The sequence below is a fragment of the Anguilla rostrata genome, chromosome 13, assembly GCF_018555375.3.
Source record: "Anguilla rostrata isolate EN2019 chromosome 13, ASM1855537v3, whole genome shotgun sequence".
Taxonomy (NCBI): domain Eukaryota; kingdom Metazoa; phylum Chordata; class Actinopteri; order Anguilliformes; family Anguillidae; genus Anguilla; species Anguilla rostrata.
Genome location: NC_057945.1, coordinates 27,742,538 through 27,763,868, shown reverse-complemented (window position 1 = coordinate 27,763,868; position 21,331 = coordinate 27,742,538). Strand labels below are relative to the sequence as shown.

General features: G+C 42.5%; 1 protein-coding gene across 4 annotated transcripts in view; it reads left to right on the top strand.

Moving 5' to 3' along the window:
- The window catches only part of frmd4ba (FERM domain containing 4Ba), a 51,457-nt gene continuing 30,126 nt past the window's right edge, over positions 1 to 21,331 (top strand). For 3 of the 4 annotated variants that reach the window (XM_064304325.1, XM_064304326.1, XM_064304324.1), the window contains exon 1: positions 17,413 to 17,589. In XM_064304325.1, coding sequence (XP_064160395.1) covers positions 17,428 to 17,589 — 162 coding nt within the window. In that variant the 5' untranslated portion in view covers positions 17,413 to 17,427. Of the gene's footprint in view, positions 466 to 17,412; positions 17,590 to 21,331 lie in introns of those variants that run through there. The other variant, XM_064304327.1, reaches the window with a different exon arrangement.

Genomic DNA, 21,331 nt, shown 5'->3' with positions numbered 1-21,331 from the left:
TATAGAAGCTATTGTATTGGCAGGAGTAGCCTACGGTAGGTGGGCTGAACGAACGCTGGTGACTCGCTTACCGTGTGTTACTATTGTATTTAAACTCACTGTCTTCCATGTAACTGCACGACGTGAACGTTGAGCCGCGGTAATCGTGTCAATAGCGGTCATGCCATATTAGTGGCGATAGTTGAGCGTTGGTCTTTCTGGTAAATTGGCTGCGAGGCAAGAAGAGAAGGCGTGGTGTCTATGGATTGAACAGTGTGCTATTAGGATATGCGGATCAAGACAGCTTCCTGATAAAACAGCAGCAGAGCAGCTTACCGGGCGAGTGAGTTTCCGTGAGTAGACTGCACTTCTAGAGAAGCGAAGAATAAGGGGATTTAAAAGGGTTCGTGGTACCAGGAAAGATCCACTGTTTGTAAAAAAAATCGAGGAGCTGAATCGAAAGGTAACGCCACCGGGAAAGAAGAGGTGAGGCTTTGTTCATTTGCGTGAGTGTATTGTGGTTGTGGCATTGTGATGTGCACTGGGATAGCTATATTGCGCTTATGCGCGCTTTGGAAATGTAATTGAAAGGGTGAGTATCAATGGGGAAAAAAATCGGCATAATGCATCATCTCGCTTATGTAGCATAAACCATACAGCCACGCACAGTAACCTATTAACTAAATTAAACTGTTCATTTGGGCTATATTTCGTTTGATTGTTTATGTTGTATTACGCGTAGAAGTGAAAGGATCCCGATTGAACAAAATGTTAGACTGCTTTTACAATACAGTATTTAATTAAATGACAAGAGCTAAATTTCTGACTGAATGAACTGGCTTTCCCGGAATATATGACGTGTTGTGACATGAGTGAAGTATAAGTGTTAGGCAACATGTTCTACTCATCAATACTCCATAAATTGTAGTCCTTAAAAGTCAGGTCAGACATTATCTTTTGAATGAATGCTATTTTTGTTTGTGATTAGGATGTTAAAACCATTTTTGTATTAATTCACATATCGCCTTCAAGTATACATTTCCGCTGCTGGTCGAATAAGTGGCACAACTTTCCCAAATTTTGATATCCTGTAACTGGCATGTGCTTTGCTTTAGTCCCAAAGCCCACCACGGGGCAATGCTTTGTGTACCGATTTGGCCTAATTACGAAATAACACCACATATAACGTACTTATAGTTAAGGAAATCGTCAGCTGATTCGTCTAAATGAAGTTCAATTTAATTAATTATATGATGGGGTTTTAACTCTATCATATAATGAATTAAGACAATAGAGATGTGAATGGTCTTGTGCTGAAGTATGTGTCTGTGTTGGCCGTGTTTCATCAGTTTAGTAAACTGCACTAGTTTATTTTATTCTGCTTTCTATATATAATTTAGGCATGTAAGTTGCTGGAATGTATTTGCCATGACAGAAAACAAATTAATTTATTAAGTTTAAAATTTCAGCCCAGAGGTCTAATTAGAAAGAAATGTCCTGTTACTGGCAGTAAGTGGGAAAAAAACCCCACAATTTTCTTTTTGATGTGTTTTTAATTTTTGTTGCCTTATGTTTTGGACCCTAAAACTCAATTGAAAGGAATGACTGAAGTATCTGTTCTGGAAAGAATAACAATAGAAATGTACAGCAAAAAAAACTGGCCATATCATGCCCATCTTGGGTCTAGGCCTTAGTGAACTGCTTTGTGAGAGCTGGTGGTGGTACTTGATAAGCATGTGCCTGCTTGTTTCCTTGTAAACACAGGAGGAAAGTGTTGATTAAAGGAACAGGGTTTTATGGGAGGGGAAAAAATCAAAGAACCGCTTCTTGAGCTGATGACCGCCTTTATTTCTGTCAGTGAGTTTCCTGTTTCCTGTATGTGTGTGTGTGTTTTGTGTAGGTTGGGGGGGGGGGGGGGGTAAATAAACAATAAACAATATCAGCGATCAATAAATCATGTATATGACACCCAGGAAAAAGGTCATGAAGTCCACTGCATGACATAGAACAATATACATCAAATGTTGGCAGGCACTAGTTTAAAAAAGAAAAAAAAACTGTCATCCCCGCTCATTCCTGAATTTGGAATGTGAAATTTGTGAACCGTGTAGGCTACAAGCATGCTCATATACGACCCCTGCTACTCACGGTTTTCCGCCAACAAGTGGTGTCAGCCAGCTTTCACACCAAAGTCACAATCCGCGCACACACAGAGCACGGATGGAGGAGACCCAGTAATACACGTGCGCAGAGAGCAATATGGGCCGCCCGCATGGCCAACAGGGGTTGTTTGAGCAATGAACACTGCTATCCCTGCCAACTGAATCCCTCCCGTATATCCCATAGTGCTCAATCATGGTGCAGCACTTTAACCCAGTGAGCTACCCAGCAGCCATAGCAGGCACTAAAATATTAAAGTGGTTTTAAAATATTTACCGATGAAACCTATAAATGTTGTCTGTGACATTGCAGTTTGCTTGTAAGCAATTGATCATACACTACATGCCAGGTACCAGTATGCCAATAAGCGTTGTCCATGGTGCCAAGCAACTGTGGGTCCACACAGGCAGGGAGACACAAAGGCTCAAACATTTGTACACACACACACACGCACACACATAAATGTGTTCAGAACAAAGAAAAAAAAACAGGCATGCATTGTGTTGACTTTAGTCGAGGATGTTCAGTTGCTTTTAATGGGGTCAGCAGTTCCAATTCAATAAAGCTATTAACTGCCGCAGAAAATTCCATCACTGGGACTCAGCCAGCATAAATAAGAGTTATTTGCCAATCATGGAACATGAATAGCTTCATCAATACAACACAGTTTTTTTTATATAAACACTTTAAACATAAAAAATAGACCGGGCAGACACCACTCTGTATTACCTGCTGGAATTACACTGTACAGAGCAACATACAGAATTCAAGTATCAGGTTCGTTCTCCTCCCCTACCCTCCCTGTGTGCCTTGCTATGTAGTCATCAGCACTTTGTTTCACGCCATCAGGCAGTATATTATTTCAACTCTTTTTTTGTGTTGATACTAAAGGAAAAAATGTAGAGTTATGTGATATTGTGGTAAAGCTGGTCTGCATTCAGAATGTTGAATGAGAAATGAGTATTTCCTGCTTTGCATTTTTACTTTGCTTGTTTTGTAGATTTAAAATGATAACATGAAGCTGAGAACCAGTTCTTCTACTCCCATGTAGCAGCTGAACATTTATAGAAGAAAAACATGCCCAAGGCACAGGTTCAGCAACACCTTGGTTGCTTGATTTTGTTCATTAACTATTGGTTTTAACCAAGTTGCGTGTTTTTTATACTGTTTTTTTATAATGCCATCAAATAATTTTAGCAACAGCATCAACCCATTAAATTGTGCATAATTAGTACTTAGTAACAGAAGAACAATAGCTAAATATAAAAATTAAAATTAAACGCACTTATTGTAGCTAGGCTATATCTGAACATAAAAGTGAAGAACAGCAATTTATACATGAAATCAAGTCATTTGTTGTATTTAATATATATAATGTTTAATGCATGAAATCGAGCATTTTAGTGTTGGATTTATTTGCTTTTTAGTGCTTGTTTAGTTGGGCTGCTGTCCCTTGATTGTTGGAGCCTGTGTCAATCTGAGCTTTACAACACTTACAATCAGTGTCTGTTTGTGGGTCAACAGTAATCTTTAAGGTTATGGTGGGAAATCAATAGAAAGCCCATACATCTGCGAAATGGCCGCATGAGTGCCCTGGAGGGACATCCGAGGTTTCAGTGAAGCAGTCACAATTAGAATGATGGAAGTATGTCAGTGTGCCATGTAAATTAAGTGTAGTGTCTGTTAATAAAGAACTGCTATGTCATGTTAGTTGTAGTGCACAAAGGAGATTCAATACAAACAGTAATGCATCAGCAATGCTGACAGACAATACAGTTTTATATTATTTAGTAATTAATACACTAAAATTGATAATAAATAATTTTTTCTCCATTTTCCCTCCAGCTTGAAATTCCGAGTCATATTTGTAGAGAATGCAGACACGTGATCTCCTTCGAAGGAGTCCCTACTTTTTTTAACTCTGAGCTGTGCAGTCATTGTATCGGAGGAGCGCATAGTTGTTGTTGGCAGACTGCAGCCACCCAGTCAGCAGTCACCCAGTCAGTCACCTAGGCAGACTGCAGTCACCCAGTCAGCCAGGAGTTTCTGGTGTGCCGTGAGATCAGGACAGTCCCTCCCTCTGTAGGCATAGCTGAGGCAACTTTTGCACAGCCATGTAGACACTGGCACAGTCAGAATCCATCAGCACCCAGCCTGGGGCATATCACAGCACAGAGCCTGCGCTTGATCAGGATCAGCTACCCAGAAGTCATGGAAAGGCATACGTTAGAATATAGTATTTTGTTTGATAGATGTTAACATGCTTGTCAAATGAGAAATCTCATTGTCTGAAGCCATTGTCTGAAATCTCAGGAAGAGGCTGTTCCTGACAGGGGTTCATGTCCCTGTCACATAAACAGGAATCGTTCCTTTACCGGCTGTTTACCAATATGGAAGTGGACAGGCGGTGTGAATCTGGGTCTCTTCCTTCTCTTGGTGTGTCTTCTACTATTTTGACAGGAAACCCCTTGCTGGGACAACAGTTTGTAACTAACTGAAACTACAAAATAAGGAAGGTAAACAGGACCCTCACCAAATCATCGGGGTTCAACAGCCTCAGGAACAGTATATCTTGAAAGCTGTTACAAATTGGGGCATTGTTGACTGGTGCAAAACAAAATATATATATTTTATCAGTTTTGGCAAGTGAACAAAATAAGCTAATTGACTTTTTTGTATTGTTTTATTTTGTAAATCACTCTCCATTACTGGATTAGGGCAGGTATTTTTAGTCCTTCCTTGCCTTCCTAAACAAGGCAAGGTTTGAGTAGCTGACAGTGACAACCCTGCCTTTTCTTGTGTGACAGCAGGCAGAGAGCACTTGAGCTTGGTGGAAAGAAACTCTTAACTGACAGACCTCCGGAGGGGAGGACTCTAGTTTACTTCCTCAGAGCAGAGATAAAAGAGGCATCATGGTGATATGAATGATCTTTTTAGTGATGAAATATACCTCGGTTTTTAACTGCTAGAGTGGCTGAACAACATACAGTGTTCAGCGACATATGACTCTGTGCTCTGCAGTTTAAATGCAGTAGCATACATTTCACATGGTACTTGTTTAAATGCAGCTGCATGCTTGAAGTCAATCAGGCTTGGGCAGTGTCATTGCTTCATGGCTTAGGGCAGAAGCAGCAGAGTCTACTCCCTTCACGACAAGTTCGTACAGCTGCGCCACACTGAACAACAGTGGCTCTTCAAGAGGAACGGGGCTGTTCCAATGGGCAGGGATAAGGTCCAGCTGTGTGATGTCCTACACAGGAGAATGTTCCTTGTCAAATCAACTCACATAGAGTATATATTGCACTTATGGTGTATTTGGTCCCTGTGGGACTCATATAAACTCTATTAGAGTTGAATTAATGCTGAAATTTTGGCTGCGTAGTAGCCAGCTCCCCTCTCAGTGCATGCAGTTGAAGGTTTCCAGCTCAGGTACAGACCCAGCTGTCTGAAACGTAGTTGGATCGGCATTCTGCTGAACAGGTTTTTGCCTTGGGTTTGTGTTGGGATGGCGTAACATAGTATCGATCGCTCTCGATCTGTGTGAAAGCAGAAACCACTCAGTGTTTGTCGCTGCCCCTGTGCATTCATCATACTGACTCATAATACTACAGAGCTGAGGGTGTAAAATAAAATCAGATAGAACGCAATATCGCATTACCGCTTGCCTCACGTGCGAGAGGGGCAGTTGACAATAAACTTTCAGCCAATTTCCACAACTGTGCATCTTGCACACGCTATTAGAGTTGATCCTTAACTCCAAAGATGTGGCAGGACCTGAATAATAATCGCTGTTTAATGATCTGATGTGGTGAAAAGAGGAAGGAAGGCTTGCACTGAAGTAGTGTGAGACGGTCTAGTTTCGCTCTGAGGCAGTGTCTCTCTCGACAAATATAGACTGAAACAGCAGACATGTCCTGGGGTCTGGGGCTGGGGACGATCAATAGGGCTCTATCGTTAAAACCCCCATGTGTGTCTCACAGAGCCCGGGTACTGGAGGGGAGGGGGGCGGGGGCTCATGAAACAAATACCCCCCGCCTCTGTGGTGTACTGCCTTTATTCGGCTCAATAGCCCTCGGGCACAGGCTCAATCCATCCGCTGTCTCCATGGTGCAGTTGGGTTGGGATGAAATCTCCACCGTTTGACTCCATCAGATGCTGTGTGCTTCTGTGCAGCTAGGCCCACACCCTTTAAAATGTCCCCTTTGAACTCTTGGTCATGGTATAAGTAAAACCTTCCTAGGCCAGATCTGCCCTGGTGGCCCTGTGTTGCTGACAGCTGAGATCTTGGGACCGCGATCCCCAGCGGTGAGCAGCGGCTCTCTGAAGGGAAATGCAGCAGTCACCTTCAGCCAGGCGATTCCTCAACTCAGCGACAATGGTAGGTGAGAGGAATCACCTGCCTCTCGAACCGGAACAGAGGAGAGAGCGCCCGGCCAATCACAGTGTACAGCAGAGGGAACAGCAGCACTGCAGTGAAGAGAGAGAGAGAGAGAGAGGAAATCAGCTGGTTAATGCCGAGTACAGAGATATTGCTGTGCTCGCTTACTGCAGTTAGATTACTGTATATGGTCACTGCAGTGTATAGAGTTAGCTATACCTGGTCACTGCGGTGTTCAGACTGATTACTGTGTCAGATCAGTGCAGTGTACTGTTAGATAACCATACCTGGTCACTGCAGTGTACTGATAGAGGACGTTACATCGTCAGTCTAGTGCACTGAAAGCAGGGTCTAATCTTTGCAGAGTGAACTAAGCCTGCTCATGGATGTTTACTGAGACCTACCATGCCTAGTCAATGCAGTCACAGTGTAAGGACTGTGTCTGATAACTGTTACCCAGAGATAAGGTGCATTTCCTGGATCCTGCAGTATATGGTGGAGTGGGGAGAGCCTTTTCCTCTGTTGCCTAGTGACAGCGGGGGCATTGTTTGGCCACTGGGGACACTCTTTTACACATCTGCTGTTGTACAGCATTGGAGGAACACTGTCACTCTACATGCAGCAGAAAGAACAAAGCAGTGTTATGCAGAGTTGTCCTTCCTGCAGTAACACAGTTACCTGACTGAACGTTGAGTGTGCGCTGCCCACCTCAGATTGTTCCAGATACTCCTCTTAGTTTATTCTCTCACATTTTTTGAGTGTAAATGAATTCGTTGTTTGCTTTTCAGGTCTGGTGCTCATTACATTGGCATTTGATTAAATTTAATTTGATCTCGACAGATGAGACTCATAATTGGCTGTTGCACTTCACAAAAATAAGTGCTTTTTTGTGCTGAGTTGAGACCGGCCGCCGACAGTGAGATCCAGGCCTTAAAAGTAACCGGACACGCTGGCACTGGCCTTTCCCGGATCCTGTAATGAAGATGGGCTATTAAGAGGTGACAACAGGTGGCCCCCCACACACAGGACAGTCAGAATGTCCCCTCGGGGTACTCAGGGAGTCATTTGTGCGGGTCGGGTGTTAAATGCGGGTGACCCATCATTATTACCAGGGCAAGGGGAATGTAAATGTCAACAACAGTGGGGCAGGGGAGTTCTTGAGGTGTTCACGTTTCCGCTGCGCTTTGAAGTGTTTTACGCTTATATCACATAGACAAGCTAAAGGATGCCTAACTGAGCCTTGATGTCACCCTAGCGACTATTTCAATCGAATGCAAGGCTGCAATGCCCTGACTTGAACATCACGTTACTTTTTGTCAAAAGTTCAACAATAGCTTTTGCTTTTATTTTGAGCTGTGAAGACATATGTGAAATCAGAACAACCACACATTTGGTCACAACCTTTGGGGAGCATTCTTTAAAGCTAAAACAACAGTAAACATGTTTTGCTTGAACTCATTTTTGTGTCATGACTAGAGAGTCTTGTGAAATGTATGCCTGTGTGTATGTGTGTCTGTGTGTGTGTGTGTGTGTGTGTGTGTGTGTGTGTGAGACAAAACAAGCATCTTCACAAAGTCCAAACTGCTATATTACTTAATTGAATGGCTTCCCTCAGTCCAATTTAACAGGATTTCTGTCAAAGCTTTTTTAGTTGGTAGATTAGGGAAAACCACAATTCTTTAGTCTGGAGCTGCACTCTTCATTGTGTGGTGCTCACTGCTCCCCATACTTTCCTGTCAAGATGGACCCTTGTGTCAGGCCCTTATTCCTCTTCAGTGGAGACTTCTCCTGACAGCGTACATGCCTCTGCAGTAAATTGGCTTACAGAGTCTTTGACCCTGGAGATGGAGGCCATTTTGGAAGGTCTTCAGAAAGGACAGGAAGAAATTGTTTTGGTCTCTTCAATTTTTTTCTTTTCTTTGTATCAAAATAGCAGTCATAATGGAAGGAAAAGTCACCTTCCTTGTTATAGATTCTGTGTAGTGGGGTGACTAGAGAGTACTGTCAGCAGGCAACAAAACCCTTGTACATGTGTTCGGGGTGCATAATTAAGCCTTATAGTTGACCCAATTAAGTAACATGAGGATTTTATAATATAATGCATATTGTAAGCAGAAGGCACACTATCTCATAAATTATTGTACCGCACTTGTTCTTGGCAGAGATATCAAAGGAATATCTATTTTAAAACAAAGCTAAATAACAATCATCCTGTGATAAAATGTATGGTCAATACATTAAATTAATTATTGATTTAACTGAACTTGAATGTAATAAGAATCCCATTTAAACTTTATAGCTCTGTTATTTAGTTGTCCTCTCAAGGATGGATATTTAAACTATTTTAAACGTTGCTGACGTTCCAATCAGTTAGAAGAACTGGATAAAAATTTATATACAAAAATGTATCACTTACAGGACTGAATGTGGGGGCAAATGGAAGGTGATCTGTAGACCAGGGATTGTGTGAGGCGATTGACGTGTCAAAGGGACAGCCATGAAACTTTCATGAGAACAGCAGGCTCAAAATGATTGGACGTGCGCTGTATATCCCTCATGCATGCATGCTGGGGTATATTTCAGCGAAACAAACAGTCTGTGCACATTTTCCCTGTCTGCCATAAATGCCTGTGCAGAAATGGAGCGCAGAGCTCTGGGAAGGACCACTTCACTTGCTGGTTCCAGGGTGGCCTGGTTTTCAATGCATGCTGTTGACAGAAGTAAAGAACAGTCTTTTATCTCAGTTGATAATGCATTACTTGTAATAGGTATTTCCTGAACATGTGGGACAGGTGTAGTGGTGCTCTAATTCTCTCTGTAGTTAAGTGTAATTAATAAAAGCCTTAGATTTTTTCCTGCCATGATCCATCCCTGATTATAGGTAGTAGTTTATTGTAATTAATTAAAGCCTTGCTTCAAGAACATGCAGGGCAGACACACACCTCTGTTCCTCCCTGAATTCAGCTTATTGTGCACTGTAATTAAGCACAGTTAGGGCTTGAAAAATCTTCTTTAGCATGTGTTTGACGTTCACAAACGATTTGCTTCCATTTGCATCATGAGGGACCTGGGAACTATTCCAAATCTGGAAATACCAGTGGCGCTCCCTGGGGAAAGGGTGGGGGAAGATGGGTGGTGCTGTTTCAGGTCAGGGTGTTGCTGAGCACGGCAGATGGCTGGGTGGAGCTGGCATTGGGTGTGTGCTGGTGGTGGATGTAAAGGCTGGAGGTGCAGTAGCTTCTGCTGGGCAGTAGATGTTGGGAGCTCTGGTAATGCTTTCCAGTGTATTTCCTTGGTGGACATGTTTCCTCTACTTACACAAGGGTGCTATTTCTGTAAAACTGAAAGCTCGTGGAACTTTAAAGAGGTGGGAAATGGTGAGCTGTTCACAGTTTTGGATAAAAGTAATTCCCATGACTCATACATTTTGAAAAAAGAAATCTATCGCTGAAACAAGGTCGGTGTTTTATCATGAGGGATTCAGCATCGGTATGTCTTTGATAAGACCCCTTCAGCTGTAAAGAAAGGTTCATGTCTCATCTGTCTGAATTTCACTCTGTGATGGTAAAGCTCCTGTACCCCATAAGTCACAGTCCCCACTGAGTGGAACTATTCGGTGGAGGGGAGTCTGTCTATTTCTCCCCCCCCCCCCCCTCTCCATCTCCCTCTGGACACCTGCACTGCTGTTTGGAACTCCCAAACCTCTCCTCCTGCATACACAATCAAGCCCATTGGCATGTAATTTTTCAGTGGACATGCTCTGCGGAGCCATACGTGCGGATCCCGGTGGGAGCTCATTTCAGACTCGTCACATGACCAGCGTCTCCCTGGAGACCGGCATAGTTTCCACCCCCTTCGGATATGAGAGGGTTACGCACACGTGGAATTTTCCCCAACCCAGAGGATTTGGGGCAGTTGAGAGCAGAGTCCAGAAGGCCAGGCTTTGCATCCCTGTCATAACGGGCATCTCACTAGTGCTCCAAACCTCAGCCTCCCCTCAGCCCTCCCCCTCCCTCTCCCCCCACCTCGCCTCACCAAGCAGGGTACTGCCGCTGTGTGGAGTCACAAACAAAAGCTTTTCTCTCTGCTCTCTCAACACCACATGGTGTACCACATCACACAGTGGTAATGCATATGACAGAGACTGTGTGTGTGCCCTCGAAAAATGTAGTGAAGTATTCCCTTAAAGCATATCTTCTATGTGTGTGTGCGTGTGTGTGTGTGCATGTGTGCATGCATGTGTGTGCGTGCACGCATGTACGTGTGCGTGCGTGCGTTTGTGTGTGCATGTGTGTGTGTGTGCGCATGTGTGTATGTACGTGTGTATGTGTGTGTGTGTGTGTGTGTGTGTGTATGTGTGTGTGCACGTGTGTGTGTGTGTGTGCTCTTTGAGACCGAGGAAGGGCTTGTCTGCTTCTGTCCCTTTATTGTCATAATGCAGACAAAGTGTCTCTCAGCCTGAGCGGTCCCAGCAGGGAGACAAAGGGACACCAACGAGAGGCTTCAATTATTCTCTTCCATTTGTGTCAATATTTTCACTGTGCAGTACCAGGCACTCTAACCAAAGGTAACGTGCTCTACACATCTAATGCCATATAATATGTTTACAGTTAATTAAAGCTTTGGCTTGATATTGATTTTACTTGGGGATTTGGGTATGTTCTTTATGTTCTTAAAAAAACAGAGCATGTTTCCTCTGAATTGCATTAAAGTGAGGAAATTCTATTTAGTGCAAATCTTCTGATTTGATGTAGCAAGAAGTGGTCTTGTCATGCCCCCTTTTGAATGATTTGTGGAAATTGTCGTAATTCTTCCCAGTCAGAATGCCCAGTTGTATTGTAAACCAATTCTATTCCAACGTCCTCCTCCAGTGAGATTGCAGATCAACACGTGTGACCTTTTTATTTTTCTGTTTGAATTATTTATGTGTGGTCTGCTGCTGGTGACAATGTGAATTTTCCCAATGGGGATCAATAAAGTGTATCAATCAAGCGGTTAAAGCATCTGCTGCCAGCCACTGCTTATTTTCATTCTGCAGAGAGACCTGTGTAGTCATTGCATCAGGGGATTACGAGTAGCCTACTTCATACACATCTGCTGCAGGCAGACTGCAGGTGACTGACTGACCAGAGGAGTCACTATAGTGCAATAAGGGGGCGGAACCCCCCTGAAAGTAACCCCCCCTCCCTGTGCAGCACTAGAGCCAATGTTAAATGACCTAAGTGGCTCCTGGAAACAGTAGACACTGGCCAATCAGGATTTTTTATTATGAGGAAATTAAAATCTTACATTTTACCTTTGAAATGTTTAATGTGAAAGCATCCCACATTCCCACATTCGACTGTCCCAATCAGGACCCTTTAGAGCGATAATATTAATGGTAACAAAGCGTGTATGGAATGGAAGTGAGGGGACTACCAATATGGCACGATCCTGACACAGCCACAGATGGGCCTTATTGGGACTGTCAGCAGGCACATGCAGACAGCTGTTCCTGTGTCATGTGTGGCACAATAACTGAAAGGAAGGCTTCCTCTTTTAGAAAATTAATGCACAATTTATTGTACATGGTAATTGGCATCATATTATAATTAGCCCTGAGACAAAGACGGATGATAATCTTGGCTGCAGTGTAAATGTGTCGTGGTATTCCCTGAAGATGGAACTCTCTACAAGTCTGTTGATCCTGCTAAAGTGGATTCATGCTTTTTAATAATTAATTTTTTTAACTGAGCCTGGCAATTCCTGGCTCTGAACTGGAATATTTTTTTAAATGAGCCCTACGTACAGTAGTTTATACATCATTTCCTGGATTGTGCATTGCCTCATTCTCTAATGTAATATTACTCCACCTACTGGTGATGTCCCACATGCCATGGTTTACATCAGAACCAGCAGTGAACAGTCAACTTGAGCATCTAATGCTACTCTGTGCAATCACATAAGCCCGTTTTCAGCAGGAAAGATAATGGCCATTGTGTATGGACATTGTAATGTATTGGGTTTGTGCTGGGGTTGGATGTAACAGCTGTCACTTGGTGGCACATGATTTGTCAGTACAGAGGCTACAGGAATTACATCACAGCAGTATCACTCAGTGTGAGGTCACCTAGCTCTCCACTAAAGACGTTGTCATTCTCAGCCCCTCAGTGCCTGTTTCTGATGGCTAGGAATCTGCTCAGGACTGATCTGTCTGCATTCCCTGGCCAGTTCTTATCATGAAAAGCTACATTAGAAAAAAGGGATTTATTTGAGTACAGAGCATGCACAGAGTTTACGTCAAATCATGAATCAAATCAAATCAGCCATGTCTTATATTACATATGCTGTGGATATTTTTTATAATATTATGCATGCACATGAGTAAACTCATTACTGCACACTGTACTATGCATAGTAAGTATGCAATTATCCAAAATGCAGTTATAAAGTCATAAAATCTTTTTCCACCCTGGATCCTTGACAATGACATATGCCATGAAACATGATATGACACAAAAAAAGAAAACCATGCAACCTGAGTAGACGTGTACAGAATATGTTTATGCTGTATGTAGCTTATGTGTACATGCTTATATGTTGAATCAATGAAAAATCAAGCTTTAAATAAGCTTACAGGCGTACATATTTATTCTTCTGAGATTTCCTTTGTAAATTTAATATGATACTAAATTAATTGGTCTACTTTGTCTCTCTGTGTTGTGGCATCTCTTTATCCATGCTAATGCAGAGAGATCATATTTAACCTGTGGTCTGGATGAATTTATTGGCATCCAGTGTAAGTAAACTCTAGGTTGAGTATACTTAATGGGTGCATTACTGTCGTATTTACAAGTGCTATGTTTATGCTTCAGGGGCTTCCATTGTTTTGCACAGTGAAGCAAGATTTAGCTTGAGGAACGTGTCATGGGGGAGGACACAGAAAGATGCTATGTTGAAGCAGAAGTATCTTAGGCCTCGCAGAGAGTGCAGGTTTGCTCCTCCCTTTCTGGCAAAGGTCATGCAATTCACCGTTTCCCCAGGGAAACCCTGTGTCTTTTTAAACTGGGCCGGATTCAAAGGTTGCTGTCTGGTCTCATCTGGTCTAATACCCACCGCCCCTCCCCATACCCACAGTGCACATAGAGCACAGCACATGGATATCATCTGTGTTTATCATCCACCTGCAGGCACTGAGTCCTGTGCTTGTGTATGTTTTGGCCTTGGAGCCGCTTGAGTCTTTGTTTCTCCGTGAAAAAAAACCCAAAGAACCAGCATGCCCTCATGTATTATTGAAGTAAACAGACCTTTTACCCCGCCCCCCCTCCCATTGAATTCATCATCTAACTGACACCCTACACACTCACCCCACCCACCCCAACCCCCACCAACCCTGGTGGAGAAAAGAGACATCTCCAACAGGAAGCAGAGGTGAAATCATTGGAATCTCTCACTTTAGGAACAGTCTTGGGCTGTCTTCTAAAACACATACTGGAACGCTACATAATTTTGCACTTGGTAGTATGTGTATACAAAACACAGATTTGTCCTACTTTGAACCTGATGGGACAGTACTTGGCAAGGTCTCTATGCATTCTAGGTAGTATGACAGCATTGGTTTTTGAACTTGGGCTCTACGTCTGTTTCTGTAGTGTTACAGCAGAGCGGTTATGCATTGTGATTACAAATACTGATAATCAGTAGAAAACAGGGCATCGCTCTATGAATGTTTTTATTTTCTAAATTCCTCCAGGTCAGGTAAGGATCATTTTAAAGAAGTAATCAAACCCTAAAAAAATGATGCTATATTATTATGCTAGATAGGTGCCATAGATTCTAATCTGTTGTTTAGTAGACAAAATGATATGTTATATAGGGCCAAGTACAATGGCTGCAGTTGTATTATTGCATGACCATAACAGAGATTCTCAAGTAGGTTCAATACAATATCATTGTCCTTAAGATCAGAGAGGCGCCCAGAATAAGTTGATCTGCCTTCTGAGTTATTAGGAAATACATATACAATACATGTGCACTATACCACAATTCTTTAAGATAACAGCATATGAATGGGGCACCTTCCCTTAACTTTCAGAGTGAATACTGCTTTAAACTACAGTATATTATGTTTCAGTCAGTTGGATCATAGCACCATAGTGATGGGTAGAGAAAGGACAGTTTCGATTTGGCGTTAAATTTTGAGTTTATTTAAGCTGTTTGCCTGTCTGTCTCAGCTCCGGGTGCTATGTGTAACCACTTAAGTGTCTCAGGGGGACTTAATGTGGTTACAAGCTCTCTATCCTCCCAGAGTGCCTGTAAACCATTGACATTTACCCTGTTAGTGCCAAACTGCAAAATTGACTGTTTTACTGCACAGAGTGAACAATTATTTCAATATACTGTAAGTATCTGACTTCTGTAGATATTTTTGACAAGACTGAAAAGAACACTTTTTCCTTGTCATAAGTGCTTTATGCTTTATGACAGTGACCAGCTTTTGTGTGTACTGCAGCTGTCTATCTGTCACTATCCCTGTCACTCGGAGAGCTGAGGTGTGTGTGTGTGTGTTCATGTGCATGCCCGTGTATGTGTGTACTTGTGTGTGTGCGTGTGTGTGTGTGTGTGTGTGTGTGAGTGTGTGTGTGTTTGTGCTCATGTACGTTTTTTTTGTGGTGTGTGTGTATGCGTGCACGTGTGCATGTTTGTTTGTGTGCGTTTGTGCATGAACGTGTTCGTGTGTGGGGGAGAGAGATAGAGAGAGAGAGAGAGGGTGTGAGGGAATGAGGGAATGAAAGTGCTGAGGCTGTGGTGTCACCCAGCAGTGCATTACTTCCATAGCTGTTAATACTCTCTCAGCATAGCTCTCAAACCATATTGATTCACCTGTCTTCATAAAGCCAGGATTAGCATTGATTTTTACCTTTCAAATATATGAAGAAATGGATCCTTCAGCTACTGTTTGGGACATGCTTTTATTGCTGAGTTTCACCAACGTCTTTAATTTCTAGTGGGCAGTAATATTAATTCTTGTGACTTTATTTTGGGGGAGGGAAAAAAGCACCATGGGATATGATTCAGTTTTTACAGCTTCTGAGCAGATTGCTGGGTCAGTTGCTTAGCCGGCTCAAGAGAGAGTCAGATTTACGTCCCGTCTCCTCTGCCTTCAAATGCGGTGCCAGTTTCACCCAAACCAAGTTGTCCCTTCATTTCCTCATCTCTGCGATCCTCCCATACCCCACAAGCTCTGCACGGAGATTTGTAAGTGTTAACAAAATAGTCCTGGGAGATTTAAATCTCACTGACAAATAACAGGATATTGTTTCCAGATGAAATGCTGCTTAGCGACTGCTGCGTTTTCAGTTTGTCACGCCAGTCATCTATGTTTTGTTCGCCACACTGCACTTTTTTTGGAATTGACAACGTGGCTCGAAAGGCTTCACTGGAAAATTTGCATCCTCTCTTTCTAAAATATTAAACATGTAATGTCCGGGAATTCTCTCCATACAGTTAAAAGTTTGTTTTATTTCTTAACCAAAGCAAGTTTTTATTGGCCCTTGTAAAATGGACTGTAAAAAAGGAAAAATACAGAACATTCAGAAATAAAATGATGGTGAAGAGACGTGCTAGCAGTGTCTTTATAATTTCATGTTCCGGAGCCGAGCAGTGTTTCTTTGTGTTGTTGCACGTCACACTAAAGCCACAGCCTCTGTTAATGAACTACAGGTTATTTTAGTGTTCTTGTGGAAAAAAAAGATAGATGGGTGGGGATGTCTGGTGTCCTGAGGAAACTGCACCCCTCGTGTGGAGAAAAAAATGACCTTTTCAGACTCCCTCTGATGAGTCACGTCTGAAAACCAGGCATTAAAATCTGAAAATATAAATGCCATTACAGGGCATATGGAAAAACATCAGAGTAAAACAGCATTGCATAAGCCTTAAAGAAGTAAATATTACATTAACAAAGATGGCTGTGTATGTGTATTGTCGCTGACTTCCAGACTGGTGTTCTTTTCACTATGTAATAGCAGAATCAACAGTGGTGTCTGAAATATATTTAAAATATATACTTGTGTGCTGTCACACGAGAGAGAGAGAGAAAGAGAGAGAGGGTGTTGAGTTGGCAGACAAGTGGGCAGGCAGTGCACTGTGTGTTTGTCTGTATGAGCGCGTGTGTGTGCATGTGCATGTGTGTATTTGTATGAGCGTGTGTATGTGTGTGTGTGTTTGTGCGGTGTGTATGTGTGATTGTAAGGTTTATATGTGTGTTTCTCTGTGTGTGTGTATATGTGCGTGTGTGTTTGTGAGCTGTATATGTGTGTTTTTCTGTGTGTGTATGTGTGCATGTGAGTTTGTACAGTGTATATCTATGTTTCTATGTGTGTGTGTATGTGAGGTGTATATGTATGTTTCTGTGTGTATGTGTGTGTGTGTGTTTGTGAGCTGTATATGTGTGTTTCTGTGTGTGTGTGTGTGTGTGCCGTGTATATGTGTGTTTCTGTGTGTGTGTGTGTGTGCGGTGTATATGTGTGTTTCTGTGTGTGTGTGTGTGTGTGTGTGTGTGTGTGCGTGCATGCGTGTGTGTTTGTGCCGTGTATATGTGTGTTTCTGTGTGTGCGCGTGTGTTTGTGTGTGTGTTTGTGAGGTGTATATGTGTGTTTCTGTGTGTGTGTGTGTGTGTTTGTGAGCTGTATATGTGTGTTTCCCTGCGTGCGGTGGGTAGGCAGGGCTCAGTGGCTGGTCCGCAGGCTCTCCCCCAGCTCCGTGCTCCGTGCTGTGTGTGTGGGGCTGTGCTGGACCAGGCCCAGGGCTCCTGCTGAAAGGGCTGCCTGTGGGCTTTGACCCAGACTGCTCCGGCTCACTCCTCTCTGAGGTTACATCAGCCGCCGGCGCGAGCAGCAGCCATCTCCGAGCCCTGCTCCCGAGAGGCAGCCATGGCCGTCAGCTTTATGTGCGGCGTGGAGGACCTGCTGCTCAGCGGCGGTCAGTTCGTGTGGAACCTGGCGGGGCGCATTTTCACTAAGTGGTACGCGTGGGGAATGAGACCGTGCCAGCGGTTTGTGCAGGACTGGTGCCACTATGGGGAGCTCTACCAGGTATGGCATCTCAAAGTTTCTTGTTGTCTGCCATTCGTTGGATTGAGGCAAGTACTACTGGGGCTCTCGCATGTGTTCTTCAATGAACGCTAGTTTCAAACGAAACATTGCGACATTGTGTGATTTGATCTAAATATGTTAAACTGTGCTATGAGGAATCCCACAGCCGCTTGGGCCGTTTTCTGGCTGTTTATTCTGAGAGTTGGTGGTGTAGATCATGTCTGTGAACTGTAATCTGGAGGCTTGTCTGTGCTCCGTTTCACTTGTCATATCCTGTTATATTGGTTAATGCTGACCATGGGTTAACATTGTGTAGCTCCTGTTAATCACTGATGCTATGCCTTTCACTCAGAAGAAGTGGGAGAGTGTTTGAAATACATCTATTCTGCTTTATTATGAATACCACCTCTGTGTAGCTCTACCATCAGAGCAGCTGGGGGTTACTGCTGCTTCCCTGGTGTCATGTGATACTCAATCAGTCGTCTCCTCTCTTTCATTGAGTTACAACAGTACCAGCGATCCAACTGCACCTGACCTGTTAATATTTTTTTGCAAATATAAAATATTATTTGTTTTTAAATCTATTTGGCAGATTTTAGACAATCTTTTACATTTGTTCTGATTGAAAACTGAACTTAGCGCCAGCTGTAATTGTTTTCAGTCGTGTCATCTTTCATTTCAGAACCACCCAATCAATGGGGGGTTATTGATCTTTTTTCTTCCTCAGTCTAAAATCAATTACTTGGAAGCAACAGGAGCAAAGCATGTTGCTAAAGGACATTTTTTAAAAAACTTTTTTAATAACATAAGAAACTTTTACTCATGAAAAAAGTAAAGGAGCGAATAAAAGACAAAGCTTTTCTGATTGTGAGTGCTATTTCAGTGTAAATCTTATAAAACCACTGGAAGAAAAGGACCTGTGGGACACATGGAAGCCATTATGAAGTTCCTTGTCCGGCCCTTTTATTGGCAGATTTGCACAGTGATTGCACAGAGATGATTCTCTCGCTGAGGTATCAGGGCAGATCCAGTGTGCATTCGGGCAGTCTTTAAATGATCACAGGGTGCCTCTTGTGGGAGGTCTTCTTTGAACTTTGTTTTAAGAATGCTTGGTTGTGAAGCGTCTAAACACAAAGCTTCTAATTATCTGTAATCATTGTGAGTCCAATGTACCGCAGCATGTAACTTGTGCATGGGTTTCCGTTACAAATGAAGCACTTGTTCCAAGTGTATGTTTCTCAGTATTTTTGGTCTTAAAACTAGCTGTGAGCTAGTGTTTATTGCATTCAATAGAATGTGATTAGTTGTATATTTTATTAGGTTTGTTCAGTACAACAAAAGGAAGCCGTGACACAGATTACTTTTGATTTACAGAAGTCGCTGTCACTGACATTGGGATTTTAATAGCAATTTAGTGTAGACGCAAGATGGAAATTGGCACGGTTATGTGAGGCTGTGTGCAGTGAATGCTAAGTAGCTAATTGTGTTACGGGGCGAGCAATGCTTTGGGCTGGGTGCTAAGCCCCTGCAGGTCACTGACTGGGGGCTTGTGTGAAGGGGCAGTGTTTGAAGTCCCTGCCCCTGAGACGCAGCCTCAGAGTGATGACCTCTTTGTCATGGTCATTAGACATCACATGACCCTACTTTTGACATGTATAACCTTTCTTACTGCCTGAAGACTCTCTGAAGTCCTCTACCTACCTGCCTACCTACCTCTTGCTCTCTCTCTCACTCTCTTTCTTTCTCTCTCTATCTCCCCAGGTTTCCATTTAACATGTTAAATTCATTTGAGTGTGGAACTCAAAACCCCATATTTAGTAAAGTTACTGCTCTGAAAGTGTAAGTAAAATGCAATTGTCCTGGTTAAGGAATACTTCTTTAAGGGGCATCAATTAGTCATTGACTGTATTTGTGTACATTATGCTGCCATTTATCATACTGGATATGTAGGATATCAAAACTGGACTGAATCACATATAGACAGCAAGCTTGCTACTGCATCCCAGTATCCCTGAATAAATCTCATCTTGTGTTTTCTTTCTCGTACAAGAAAGATCTGAGTTTATCTTTCTTTTCGCCTCGAATATTTGGCGGTCTAAACTCACCAAGCTCCCTTGTTAAACAAGCAAAGGCCACCTCTATTGCTATCCGTTTCGCTTGGTTTAACCTTGTTTCAATTTGTGGTTTTCATCAAATGAAACATGCTCGCACATCATTCCAGACCCGACACACCACACCTGTGCCGCAGTGCTCTTTGTGTACTGTGACTACATGTCCTGGCTGCGGTGTAGAGTATCCCCCTTGTGTCTTTGTAGTAGGCAAGTTTACAGTCTCCCTAATGCCCATGGCAAACCCCTGGCTTTGGCTAAAAGAGGGTGAGCCCCATTAACCCCATTCAGTGGCAAATCATCTAAGATACAGGCCATAAGAGGATAATATGAGGAGAAGCACACACGTGGGGTCGAAGGTCACCATATGTGAGAACACATCATCATTAAGTCAGTGGCATGGAGGCAGAGTACTGTGCTCTGTATCTTTTGAACTCTTTAGAACTCTAACTGAGTTCTAAAGAATGTTTAAAAAATTTCTCAGTCAACTGCTCAGAAAACACACAGTGATGAAGTGACAGATTGGTAAAGGCGCTAATATAAGTATGCGATTTTATGTTAAAGGGAGCAACGCAGTGTTTTGTGGGAACTGTAGAATATATAAAGTTTCTGTGACCTGTGTTTCCTAGATGCTGTTATGCACAGCCATATGATTTGACGTAATTTCTCGGTAACAATGCTGCATTGATACGTGTACCCTAGATCACACACTGGACAATCTCACAATCCTTTAAGGGTTACTATAGTGACTAATCCCCTCTTAGACAATGGAGCTTGTGTAATTAACCGCTACAATAATTCTCTCTATTAAGATAGATTAGACAGGCTTATGTTGTTGTATTGACTAACCCCATAGTTGTCCTAAATATTTGACAAGCTTTCTATTGTAACCACAGAAATCTTTGGTTTTATTATTAATTTCCTTTTTAATGTTATTTAGAACAATCAGCCTGATTGAAAAAATGTGATCATTATCAGTTAGTAGTACAAAAACATGAATGCCATTGAAAAATAGGGAAATACCACACTTTTAGGGTATAGCAATGAATATGTGTGTAATTTTTTTAATGAATGAATCAGGACAAATTAACAAGGTTGTCTGTGAATGAAGACCACCAATATTTATTATCAGTTACTGTGAATAATTTCATTAATGAACATCACATTTTCAGTACATTGCAGATGGTTTTATGTACTGTTAGCATATTGTTTTTGCTGAAAAAAGGATAGATTGTGTGCAGACATTTTGCAATTGACCATGGTAATGGTCATCCAGTGAAGCAGGGATTCCGTTGGCCAAGGTGACCTCCCATTGCTCAATAGTGACTCCTGCTGGCCAAGCAGTCACTCTTAACCTGCATGCCTATGTAGATAGCAGTGTGCAAAGAAGCTGACTTGGCATCACATGTTTTGGAGTAAACCATGTCCTTGTTTGTGCTCTTCCAAATTGATAATGGAGGCTGCAGCAACGTGTTCAGATAGTGAACAGAACTGGGCATTCCAAACTGAGAGAAAAGTCATGAAAACATAAGACAACAGATGGTGTATAAATGTCTATTGGAATGGGAGTTTCTGAGGGTGGGACAATGGCGGATCAGATTTCTCATGACACAGTCAGAGTTATTTTCATCACG